Below are 13,445 nucleotides of genomic sequence, written 5' to 3'. Positions count from 1 at the left end.
GTTGTTATCAAACTTTTGAACAGACCTCTAATATATGAGAGTTGATCCTTCTCTGCATCTTCTCTGTAGCTGTAACATTATATTCTGTATTCTGTTCTACTACCCTGATATACTTATGTAAGGTATGATTTGTCTGGTTAGCATGCAAAACAATACTTTTCACTGTATCTCAGTACATGTGACAATAATAGATCAAATCAAATCAACCATCAGAAGCCAGTTATGTCAGGTCTGTCTCCATTAAAACCTTGCACAAGACTAACTGATTGTCCATCCAACGACTGTGCGACATCATCAGGTTTGGTGGTCCTATTGCAACTTCAACACCAACTCTGTCAGAACTACTACAACAATTTTACACTATTTTCAATGGGCAAAATTTTCTTCTAAATAATACCAAATTTGCCTGTGAGGCTGTTACCCAAACAAGGTTGGCATTTAGATGATTGTGAATAATAAAGTGCATTTCTCATTTATTTTTCAAATGTCTGAGAATGTAAGTATGACGAGAGGCCACATTTGATCATTGCACTTCTCTTTGTACAGGAAGTACAATATGCTTTGTTACACACAGCTGTAAGAAATGAGCACAATGTTGTTGTTAATGTGTATAAGTTTGAAGAATTGACCCCTCATGCTGTTCATTGGCTGCCCTGTTATTTTGCGATATATCAAGCTCATTTTGTGCAAAACATTTAATTTTGCACTTTTGACAAATTCAGGACATCCCAAATTGCTTGCAGAAAATAAAGCACTTTTTAGAAGTGTAGTTCCTGTTGTACAGGTATTTGAATCAATTTTGCCCTAATGAAAGGGATTTTTGCAAAGTTCCAATAGCAATGAATCAACTTGTTTGATTAAAAGCAACAGAAAATAATGTTTTCTTAACTGGCCAACGTAAACCCAGGTACAATGAAGATTGTGAATAAACTCTCGACTGAACATTGCAGTTAATCCTTGTAATCACAAAGTATAAAATGGTGGAGGATAAAATGCTGCTGCTCCATAAACAATGCGCTCAATTTCCTTACCATTTGTCTCTAAGAGACATATCACAAATTTATATCTCTCGCATTTACCTTTACAGCAATTTAGCATTTTAAGCCAACTAGCTACGTGATATTGTTTTACTCCACAATTACTTTTTTTAAAATCACTGCAAAAGGATAACATTAAGCACCCTAGACCACTAGCATACCTTGTCACAGAAAACTTTAATCTGACAATAGGCCCTGTGGATGGGTTTGTTGCTTCGGGTGTTATAACTGTATGTATCGATCTGAATGTTCAATGGTAGACCTTTGACTCCTTTTTGAGATGAGAAGTCTGTGCTGAGACAGTTGACCGAGACGAAAATCTGTAACAGGAAGCAGTCATTGTAAGGTTTATGTTTAAGTTGATGATAAAATAATAAAGCAGTACAGTGGTTTGATCATCACATGACTGCACTAAAATCTGTAATGTAGCTTCAATGCTAGTAGGAAATGAAAAGGTTAATTTTGCATGGTTCCATTTCCAACACAGCTTCACTAGGAGAGAGAATGCAATGACAAAGATTGTAGCTCCAATTTTACAATCCAAGCATGTGTGATTCTATACCACGATTTCTACATTATAATATTAGACTTTGAATCTTTAGATCAGATATGCAATGGTTTTTCAACATACTTTACACATTGACCTGCATGCCCCTTGGATGAATTAAATAACATTCTATACTTACAGTTCTGCCAATGACACAACTGAAACACTTTGTGGATGAACTTCAGTACTGGTGTGTTGCCAAGTGCATAGAACATACATTCCAACAACTGGCTGATGAAATCTAACAGCATGCTCCCTTGGCTTCTTGTAACAGGGAGACTTACAGCACAGAAATAGACCCTTCAGTCCAACTCGTCCATGCCAACCAGATATCCTAAATTAATCGAGTTCCATTTGCCAGCATTTGGCCCACATCCTTCTAAATCCTTCCAATGATACACTATCCACATGCCTTTTAAAGTTGCAAAATCCACAAGATGGATTTGATGCATCAGATGTAATTCTGTAATTGGGCAGCACTTATTGAACAATATTATGTCTATTAATAGCTACCTGACAACCAATTTAAGATAATCAGTTGAGTTCTAAGGCTACCCTTCAACTCCAGTGAAAAAAATCCCAGTCTATCCGGCCTCTCCTTATATCTCAAACCCTCCATTCTCAGCAACAACCTGGTAGATCTCTTCTGAACCCTCTCCAGCTTGATAATATCCTTCCTATAACAAGGCGACCAGAACTGGATACAGTAGTCCAGAAGAGGCTTTACCAAAGTCCTGAACAACCTCAACATGACAACCCAAATCCTATACTCAAAAGCGTGAGCAATGAAGGCAAGTGTGCTGAATGCCTTCTTAACCATCCTGTCTACATATGATGCAAACTTCAAATAATTATGTACCTGAATCCCTAGGTCTATCTGTTCTACAACACTACCAGAGGGCCTACATTTAATTGTATGTAGCATTTGTTGATCTGCTCAGAGATCGAACCCAACTACCTCATTTCCTGCTCCCAGGTGACCATTCTGATGGGTGTTTAATCTCAGAGTTTAATCTTCTCTCAGCATCACTCTTTCACTTGCTTCATTTCCTCATTCGGAACATCTAACTGGCAATGTGGGAAATTTCTCCACATCCACCTGGCATTGTACGCCATTGTACCACACTTGCCTGCAACATTGAGACAGCAAATGAACAAGTACGGTGCCAAGGAACCCTAGCAATGCTGATATTGATGTAAATTACAAAGATTAAAAGCAGCGGCTGCAGTCAAACCTGCTGCAAAGAAGAATAGCTTTTGGTATCAGAAGCAAGTCAATCCAGTCCTGAGTCATTCCTGCAAGAGTTTCTCAGGGAATCATCCCATGTCCAAATATTTTAAGCTGCTCACCTATCTAACATCATTGAGGGACCAGCATTAAAATATGAACTGTAGCTGTTCAAGGAGATGGCCCAGCTTCACCTTCTCAGGGCATCTAGGGATGAACAATTACAGGTTGTCCAATCATAATGTTGAATTCTGAGGGAGGGAAATGCTGGGCAGCCCACTGCAGTGGATGCAATCACAGTCTGCAGGTTTTTCAGGGCCCATATCTCTAACTTAATATGATGGTTGCAGTACATAAAAAAGTGTAAACATCAAGCCTTAAAAAAAATACAGGCAGTCGAACCAGACCCTTCAAATACTCTGCACAATCTTTGCTGTCATAGATAGTGATATCGTACAGAAAGAAACAGCTTTTGTCTTTAAGCCAGGTTAGTTAGAGATAAAAGATGACAGCCAAAGATAAAATTATCACACAAATGTCATTTTACAACTTCACACTCCTAATTGCTTCCATTATACATGGAACATGCTTCAGACAGTTAAAAGCACATCTATCTGGCAAAGGAAGGTCTCCTGTTTGTCTTTCCCTGGCAGTAAATGGTGCCCTCTGCTGAATGCTGTGCAGCAGCAAATTCTTTTCTTTTTATTTGACCAAGTATTAACAGGTCAAAACTTGATACAACTGTCAGCCGCACAGATGTCTCTCAAAACTGATTCCAGAAATTCAGGGAGATGCAAAAATTGTACAGGGGTGCCAAAAGGCAATTGATTTTCCACAGACAGATATATTTCCCTTATTCTTGGTTCGGAATTCCAACTAATAATAATAGTTCTGTGGTAAAATTGACTAAATGCACTCCAGTCAAAATGACAACACAAAAACCTATGCATAATAAAAAAAATGTCTTGCATACTGTTAATTGGTTGGTATGTTAAACACTTGTATAGATTAATAAAAATAGTAATGACAATTTACTATTGCTATAGAAAAGATGTTGTGAAACTTGAAAGGGTTCAGAAAAGACTTGCAAGGATATTGCCAGGATTGAAGGGTTTGTGCTTAAGATAGAGAGGCTGAATAGGCTGGGACTATTTTTGCTGGAGCGTCAGAGGCTGAGGGGTGACCTTATACAAGTTTATAAAATCATGAGGGGCATGGAAAGGGTGAATAAGTCAACGTCTTTTCCCTAGGGTAGGGGAGTCTAAAATTAGAGGGCATAGGTTTAAACTGAGAGGGGAAAGTTTCAAAAGGGACCTAAGGGGGTGACTTCTTTATGCAGTGGGTGACGTGTGTGTATGGAATGAACTGCTAGAGGAAGTGGTGGAAGGTGGTACAATTACAACATTTAAAAAGGCATCTGGATGGGTATATGAATAAGAAGCATTTAAAAGGATATGGGCGAAATGCTGGCAAATGCGACTAGATTATTGGCATGGACGAGTCAGACCAGCTGGTCTGTTTCCGTGATGTACATCTCTATGACTCTGCTTAGAAACTCATGCTCAGAACCCACTCTTCCCACATTTTGATACCAATGTTGGACAAACCATCCTCTGCTATCAATTAAAACTCAACTAACCCCTGCAAAACTGACATCTACACACAACCAATCTGTGTGAATAGGATCATTGTTGCTTCCTAGAACGAGATAGCATCAGGCCTTTGTCATGGATATGGTACTATGTCCATACTGCCATGAATAGCTTCATTATCTTAAGGTTGGAAATGTACCAAAAATGTATAATCTTTGTCATGATGTAATACGTCACATATTGTACAATTCAGTATCCTAAGTGTTCCATTCTGATTTTTATGCCAACTGATTGACTAGCAACAAAAAACATTGATGCAAACATATTTTGCGCCCAAAATCTTGTCATCCATTAATACCCAATTCTATGGTACACTGTTCAATTTTACTATTGTTTGGTCAATAGGTAATCACAGATGCCCTCTGGGCATTCTTTAAACTTTTAGGTGTCAAACACAGAAAATTCATAAGGAAACTGGAGCATGTTGTGAAGCTTTTAGCCAAACCTAAAATACGAATACTTAACACGTAAACGGCAAGTATTTTTTTTGAAGAAACAATGTGTTATATTCAGAAAGCCAATTGATTAAGAAAGATACTGGAGCCAAACTTTATCCTTCAGACAGTGAACATTTCCAGGATATACTGGGTATCTCTAACTCAACTAAGCTTCAGTAAAACTCCAATAATTGCCCTTCATCTACATAACAATTAAGTACAATGATTATACAACTAACAGAATGCATTTAGTATCACATTGTCTTATTTAATTCATTAACCAATCCTGTTTTTGTAATTTTAAAATAAAATATTCAACAGCTACAATTTGCATCCGTAAAGCTTCTTTAACGGTACAACAGAAGGACCTTCACAGAGGCAAGAAGGGTAAAATAGTAGTAGTAAAAAGAAAGCTTGAGGAGGGGGCTGACTGCATGGTCAAAAAGGTATGTTTTAAATAAGCTATCCAAACAGAGGTAGGATAGGAATGTAACTTAAGGAAATAGTTGCAGAATATAAGACCAAGGTGATGCCACTGAGACTGCAGGACAGTGAGCATGTGAAGGAGACTGATGAATTAACAAGGCTTATTTTGTTAAAGGAGCTGCAACTGAGGGTAAGATTTTGGAATTCGTATTTGGAGGTTGGAAGCAAATGGAAGCTTCCAGGAACAATGGGGAAGGTGAACAGGGCATAATCAGACAGGGCAGTAGTAGGCAGGTCAAAACCAGAAGACAGATAGAAATGAGGATTTCGGTGGCACTGAGAACAGGAGTTGAGATGGCCAGAAGTGGAGGGGAAAATATGTGCCTTGGTGATGTAGAGGATGTGTGATTGGAACTTTCTTAGGGGTTCTCCTAATCAGCTAGTGTACCTCCTGTGGTAGACAAATGGAAACCTAACTACATTGCATAAGTGAGGTTACAACCAATCATCCACCAAAGATACAGTGATCAAGAACTCAATGAACTTTCAGTTTGGCTGAGTAAGTCCCTTGGGGTCAGGGCTTAAAATAAACAATTAATAATTTTTTTTTGTCAATTAAATAAAATGTAAGTAGACAACTAGTCAGTGGAAACTGGGCTGAGGTCAAAAATAAAACAGGAAGATAATCCTAAAGGGGTTGAGGATACCTGCAGCTAAAACTGAAGGTTAGAACATGCATTGGAAACTGCTCTGAACAATTGGAGATTCAGATCGTATTTTCCTCAGTGTATGTTTCTTGAACTGAAAAGTAACGTGTTGCCAAAAATATAGCAGCAGCCTTTGGGTCACGGGTAACCCATTATTTACACAGTTAGAAACACAACCACTGAACTAGAGTTGGCCCAGGCCACTAATACCGGATAAGGAAAGTCACTGTGCAACAATGCTTTTCAGCGTAATTTTACATTGAGCAAGTGCCAAGGCCCCCAGGACATTGACCCAGAAACGAAACTGCAAATTCCTTGGACTGCAGTCCATTCGTGACAGCAGCAAATTATTTGCAACAAAGTACCTGATCCAAGTTATGTAAGTGATGAGGCCTCATTGGCCTCCTTTATAAACATCTAGATCAGAATGTCACAACTTGCTTAAGCCACTCACTCTTTGAACTTCTAAAGGCTTGTGGGTGATATTTTACTGCACTGCTGCATTTTGTCAACTTTAATTATTTTGTGTCATTGTACAGCCAAAACATTCAACAGTCTGCAAATTAGGACACAACTGGCAATGGGTGACAGATAAATGAAGAACAGACAGCAGGGGGGGAAAATCCTTCTCCACTCTTTAATAATTTAAAAGCAAAGCATTAAAATAAGAAGATTGGGATCATTCAAAATGCAGATACGTATAAGAGAAAATCAAATTATTCTTTGTTATTGTACACTGCAGAGACTTCAGCCGCCCAGTAGGGGACTCTCATGATCTATTACAAGGGAAATCAGTCAGACTGCAATTGGCACCCAACTCCAAGGGAGCCAGTGCTATTGGACAACCTGACAATTAGTTCAGTGTTATGCAACCAGGAGATTAATCCATTGCATTTTGAAGGGGAAAATGCTTGGAAAGACTGGCCTATCTGCTTGCTTGGAACAAACAAAATATTATAAACCTTGCCTCAGTTTCTTCCTCCTTCAAAGTTATTCTGCTAATGAATCATTGAGGATTATATTAGATGTCAGATTTATTAAATGAATCAGATGCTGGCATTGATCTACAGTTGGAACAGTTCTGTAAGACACTGGAAAGTAGCGCTAGTAAACCTAACTCTTCCCACCCTTCCTTTACCAGTGTGCTTTCCATGCAGTTAATTCCCCGAATTACCTTGCCCATTGCACAAGGCTAACTTGAAAAACAAGAAATTTGATTTGATTTTTGAAACCAATACACATGTCAAATTGACCCAGAAAAACAATGTCTCTGCTGTATGTAAACGCCATGTGTTTTGTTGTCAAGAATTACTTTTTATCCTTTCATTGGTGACAAGAAAATAAGGAACAGACCATGGGAAAAAGATGCTACTCTAATTTGGAATAGTCTAAAAGCAAAGGGGCTGATGTAGGCAAGGTTGGCATTTAGTGATCCTGGAAAGGTGAGGCATCCTCTCAAACCACTTTTATCTGAGGCGACAGTTCCTCCTCCTATCCCAGTGCTGTTATTCTTGGGAGCAACTTAACAAAATTGGGTCACTTAATAGCTGGTTTACTTCAAATCAATCATATTACAGATCACTCAATGCACTCTGCTGTAAGGTTGACCTATTTGCTTCCACAGAAGCGTAAAGTGAATGAGTTTTCAGTGCACCACCAAGTCTGAGCTGTCTATCACAGCCTGACCCATATTCTTTGAACCTCTGGGCATATTTGCTCTTCGGGAAGTGTATGCAAATTAGTCCAATTTGCATCGTGATGAACTAATGTATGATATTTTCAGAGATCCTGAGAACCCAGAACAGAATGTCTTGTTTTCATTCAAATTAGGACTGCGTTAAAATAATCAAGTTAGCCTTGTGCAGTGGGCAAGGTAATTCGGGGAATAATCTAGCAAGTCTATAATTTAACTTGCATAGAGGAAAACTTTACAAACAGAACTCGGGAGTGACTTTCCACCATTCCTATCCTTACTGAATCATTACTGGGTTTTTTGTTGCATTTATGAAGCATTCGATTTTTCCAGGAGTTCCTGTTTTAACCATTTTCAGAACTGATTGCAATAGGCAGCAATGATACATAAAAACATGACATTGAGAACTGCCTGCTCATATATATCAAAAATGTACAGACACTACCTCAGGTCATCCCAACACACACACACACAGACACACACACACACACACACACACACACACACACACACACACACACACACACCCCACACACACACACACACCACACAAGACAAATGTCAACCTGAAAGCTGAGGACAGCACACCCCACTTTTCTTTAACAATGCTATGGGATTATTTGCATTTGTCTGAATGGAAAAAATAGGCTTTGGTTTACAGCAATTCTCAGTTTCCCAATAAAAATGATCAGCCTGTCAATAAACAGCCAATGCCAGAGTTTTTAGTCAGAACAAGGTGGAAAATGATGTTAGACTCGCTATACATTCTGAACATTCTGATGTGAAACACCAGTGCAATATCACATAACCGTCTGCTGTTCCATACTTAGGATTTTGACAAAAATGGATTTTTTAGAGGAATTCTCACAGTGCTTGCAGATTTGTGCAAATCACAGATTGCTAGTTATTACCGACTGAAGGAATTGATGCATTTGCTGAGCAATAGTTTAATTCTTGAACTTAACTGAAAGAGTAAGTAGGAGGGCCCTCTTGTGGCACAGTGGTAGTGCCCTTACCCTGGGGCTGAGAGGCCCTGATTCAAGTCCCACCTGCTCCAGAGGTGTGGAAGAGCATTCCTGGACAGGTTGATAAGAAAAATAAATGAAAGAGAATGTATATAATACATATTGCTTCAAACTGCATCATGTTATCTGAGCACAGAAATCTAAGTAGGAGCAGGAAAGTCTGCCATGCAATATGACAGATACTGATCTTGGATTCTGGCTTCACTGTCCCATCTCCTTCTCCATATCCCTCAATTCTGAGACTAAAGATCTATTTCAGCCTTAGGTATGCTCAATGTGAGTGCATCTACAGCCACTAGGGTAGAGAATTCCAAGTTGTTGGAACACATTGAATAATGAATTTCTCCTCATTTCAATCTCCAACAATAGTTATACCATGGGGCATAATATCAAAGAAAAAGAAATGGAGCTTGTAACAAAGGCAATGTACTAATTGTGGAGGATTTTAATCTTAATACATACTGGATCAGTCAATTTGCAAAGGTGCTTTGGAAGATAAGATTGTAGAATGATTTTGTGGCAGTTTCCTGGAGCAATATGTCATGGAACCAGCTAGGGATAAAGCTATTTAGAGCTGACATTTTGTAATAAACCAGGGTTAACTAGTAATGTCTTAGTAAAAAAAATCCACTGGGAAGTGTTGGTTGGGTAAACTACCCTCAACATCATCTCCTGAGTCTTACTATTCCTAACTTCTAACCATTCTGATTTTAGTTCTCGATTTCCAAGATCCTTTCTCCCTGAGGTACTTTTATCATTCTTCATCCGCAGGCTAATCCTCCTCCTTTCCATTCTTCCTGTCTTTTCAAAATGCTGCGGACTCTGGAATATTTATTTTCCCAACCATGGTCACCTTATAAATGTAATGGTAATTTGATTTAAACCATGTTTCTTTAGTTGCGCCATTTGTTCATCTGTATTATTTCATATGCTCCGTTCATGCAGGTGAAGTGACTTCAATTTTTTAAAAATTTATAATTCTTTTCATGGACCTTACTCTGAGATGCACTATTACTACCAACACTCTGTCCCACCCAGCTCATCTTTAACCACATTGATATTCCTATTGTCTCAAATTTTATCTATGATTTCCAAACATTTCCTTCAAAACCAGTTCCTCCTCCATCTCCACTTAAAGCTATATTCCCCTATTCTGACCAAATTTTCAAATGCACTCTTGCATTTGTATGCTTTGTCCCTTCCTGTCTCTCTAATTATCGTTACCCAGATTGCAATTCTGCACTACTGCCTTGCCTTTTCTATTTAGCTTGCCAAATCTCCTCTCTAGTGAACACTCCCTAAACTATTTAGTTTAAAGCCCTCTCAATAGGCCTTCTTGTACAATTCACCACAACACTATTCCCAGTGTAGTTCAGATGAAGACCATCCTAATAGAACAGCTCTATTTTTCCCCAGTACTCATTCCGATGCCCCACTAATCATAACCCATTTCTCCCATACCAATTTCAATTCACCAATATGTCAATTATCTCATGGCTCAGGTATTAATCCAGAGATGATGAATGTTGTGGTTCTGCTTTATAATTTAGCTTCTAGCTGCTGAAATTCCCTAAATAGGGTGCCTTTCTTATTGCTACGTGTATCATTGCCGCCCACTTTTGTATCTGGACAACCATATCTTTCCCATTTACTCCTAAATTTCTCTCCAACCCTGAAAAGATGTCCTTGATCATGCCACCAGGCAGGTAAGACTCTGATGTCCCTTGCTACAACTGTCCCTTTACATTACCCCAACTACAGAGCTGTGATGAGTTTGCTCATCCACCCTGCAGTTCCTTTTCTTGCACGTACAAATGGCAAGAATCTTGAATCTACTGAACAAGTGCAGAGGCTAAGAATGTTCTGGGTCCCCATGCCTACCTCACTTGCCGTTGTGTCCTCCCATCCCTGATAAAGTCAGAAGTACCTCATGTAAAGGGTGTAACCATCTCCTAGAACAAAATGCCCATCTTAGAATCATAGAATTATTGAATCCCTACAGCATAGAAAGAGGCCGATGGGCACGTTGAGCCTTCACCAATCCTCTGAACAGCATTGTGCCCAGACCCAGCTTCCCCCACCCTATCCCTGTAATAATGCATTTACCACGGCTAATCCACCTAGCCTGTACATCTCTAGACGCTGCAGACAATTTAGCACGGCCAGCACCTCTTTCCCTCTCTCACTTCAGACTTAGTCTCCACTCTGTGTTCCCATATACAAATGGGCAAGGATACTTTTCAGATTTGCAACTTTAAAATGGTCACAGTAGGGTCACATTACCCTAAAGATACAAGTTCTGTACGTAAACAAATTTAAAATTCAAGGTTATTGGAGGCTTCACAATTAAGCTTGCTTGCCCTTCACATGTCTTTTTAATTAGTGGCCTGTCCAAAATTGAATATTGGCAGACTAATTTGTGGAGATAGACCAAAGGCTGTATAATATTAAACATGTTCTGAATGTTCAAACCAGTTATTAATTTTACTTCACCACATCAATATTCCTACTAAACGCATCCCATTAAAATTAATTATCTTCAATTTCCAGAGGGATTCTCTGATGGATGACTGTGAAAACCCCAGGGAAACAGCAGTTAAAATGGATAAAAAAAACAGCTGTTTCAGTCAGTTCTTCAGGGTTTTCGCTCATGCTACAGCAGGAGATCAGGCAAACACCAGGGAGATTCTCATCTTAAAGGAGAAACCATTGCTTCGTATAACAACTACATGTGATACAAAAATAAACGCACCAAATTCCAAAATTTCAGCTCTTGCCAATGCCTCACCGGCCAGACAACTTAGCACTGCAGAGGATAAGGACTAGCAAGTGTAATAAAATGACAACTGGAAAATATCAAAAAAAGATTGGATATAAATCCTGTTTAGTACAAATTAAAGAATCAAATTATGGATCAGTTCCTTGCTGCAGGCATGCAGCTATACCAAAAGGCTGTCTACATTTGGCAAACCTTCACAAGAGGTGCTAATTGGGCTGTAGTTTGTAAGGTGCATGTAAATCTGGTCCTCATGCTGTCAGAACTCCTTTGCATGTCCATTGTGATGAACCAAGCAGCTATATTAGAGACACTTGATATCAATGCTTCCATCTGCAAGATGTGCCACGGAGGGATGCAATGCTCTTGACGAAGGGTGGCAGAAAAGACATTTGATTTATCATAGAATAGTTGCTTAAACTCAAAAGAAGTTGGACCTTGACATCTGCTGCACTCTATGTGCTGACTTCACGATCCCCCTTCCCTCTACCACAGGCTGCATAATCTGTGAATGCTATGTTATTCGTAAATTAAGCAAAACAGCCCTTTCTCTTTCATTTCAGGTACAACAAATCAATAGTTCCAGCATTCTCACTGAGGCAAGTGAGCTCTTTTCATCCTCCCAAGTACAACAGAAACCCCACCTGCTCTCCAAATGTAAGGAGTCACGGGTGTTTTAATAGAATGGTCCTTTTGCAGCAGAGCATACAAGGAATAAAATGATGTATGACCCAACATGAAGAACTATTCTGGGGATTCAAGTTCTGTCTACAGTTTACTGGTATAAATGCTGGGATCATATAGTACTGCCAATAGGGTAGGTCAGCTACACCATAACCCTAAACTACGGGAGCCATTCAACTGCAATGCTCAACTTTATCTCACTTCCACAGAAACACGATGTTGCATCTGAGGCCAGAAGAAATATCAATATTTCAAGCGCAACTTTTCATTAGAAATGTCTTCTTTTGATTTTTAACATATTTTCAAATGTTACGATCTCTCTAAAATATTTCTGTAACAAAGTCAGTCATTTCAAACTTGTGAGAAGTCATCAGGTTAGTAACTTCAATTGCTTCTAAACAACTTTCACACTCCCTTTTGTAGCAAAGGCATATTCCTTAGTAGTGGTGGGGCCCCCACTGGAATCCTGCCCTGCATAGCTAGCACCTAGGTCTAGGCCCGAAACGTCAGCCTTCCTGCTCCTCTGATGCTGCTTGGCCTGCTGTGTTCATCCAGCTCTACACCTTGTTATCTCAGATTCTCCAGCATCTGCAGTTCCTACTATCTCTGAAAGAATTTTAACCCCACTGTGAAGCATCTTCTAAGGATGCCTACCCTGAAGAAGTTACCAATTTTCTGAAGAAGGGTCTAGACCTGAAATGTCAGCCTTCCTGCTCCTCTGATGCTGCTTGGCCTGCTGTGTTCATCCAGCTCTACACCTTGTTATCTTAGGAAAAAGGGTCAGGGTTACAGTGATACCAACAGATGAGGCACAAGTAGTGATGTGACACCTTCCTCTAGTGGCAAACCCAGAGTACAATCTGGCTCGCAATCGCACAAAGAGTTAAAGTGATTGATGCCTGAGATTAGTTGAGCAAATTCACTCAATTTCTTCTACTTTACCATTATAATTTTGGTAGATATTTGAGAAGAAACAGAGCTTCTACCAAAGTTAAGGCTGTGGAGCAGGAGCATTTCTGAGGAAATTTACCCCCCAGGAGTTAAAAGCACTTCTTATTCAGGTCAGAAACCTGGGTGTAACTTGACTAGAACAGATAATCAATCAGAGATAGTAGGAACTGCAGATGCTGGAGAATCTGAGATAACAAGGTGTAGAGCTGGATGAACACATCAGGCCAAGCAGCATCAGAGGAGCAGGAAGGCTGACGTTTCAGGCCTAGACCCTTCTTCAGA

The 13,445-nt window shown here is 39.4% G+C and overlaps 1 protein-coding gene across 5 annotated transcripts in view; it reads right to left on the bottom strand.

Moving 5' to 3' along the window:
* The window catches only part of grhl1 (grainyhead-like transcription factor 1), a 101,228-nt gene that overhangs the window by 23,806 nt on the left and 63,977 nt on the right, over nucleotides 1-13,445 (bottom strand). For all 5 annotated transcript variants that reach the window (XM_048597494.1, XM_048597491.1, XM_048597493.1 and 2 more), the window contains one exon: nucleotides 1,199-1,357. In XM_048597494.1, the coding sequence (XP_048453451.1) occupies nucleotides 1,199-1,357 (159 nt within the window). The remainder of the gene's footprint in view (nucleotides 1-1,198; nucleotides 1,358-13,445) is intronic.

Source organism: Rhincodon typus, chromosome 5, assembly GCF_021869965.1.
Source record: "Rhincodon typus isolate 14 chromosome 5, sRhiTyp1.1, whole genome shotgun sequence".
NCBI lineage: Eukaryota > Metazoa > Chordata > Chondrichthyes > Orectolobiformes > Rhincodontidae > Rhincodon > Rhincodon typus.
The sequence above is the reverse complement of the archived record's forward strand: the minus strand, read 5'-3'. Positions and strand labels throughout refer to the sequence as shown.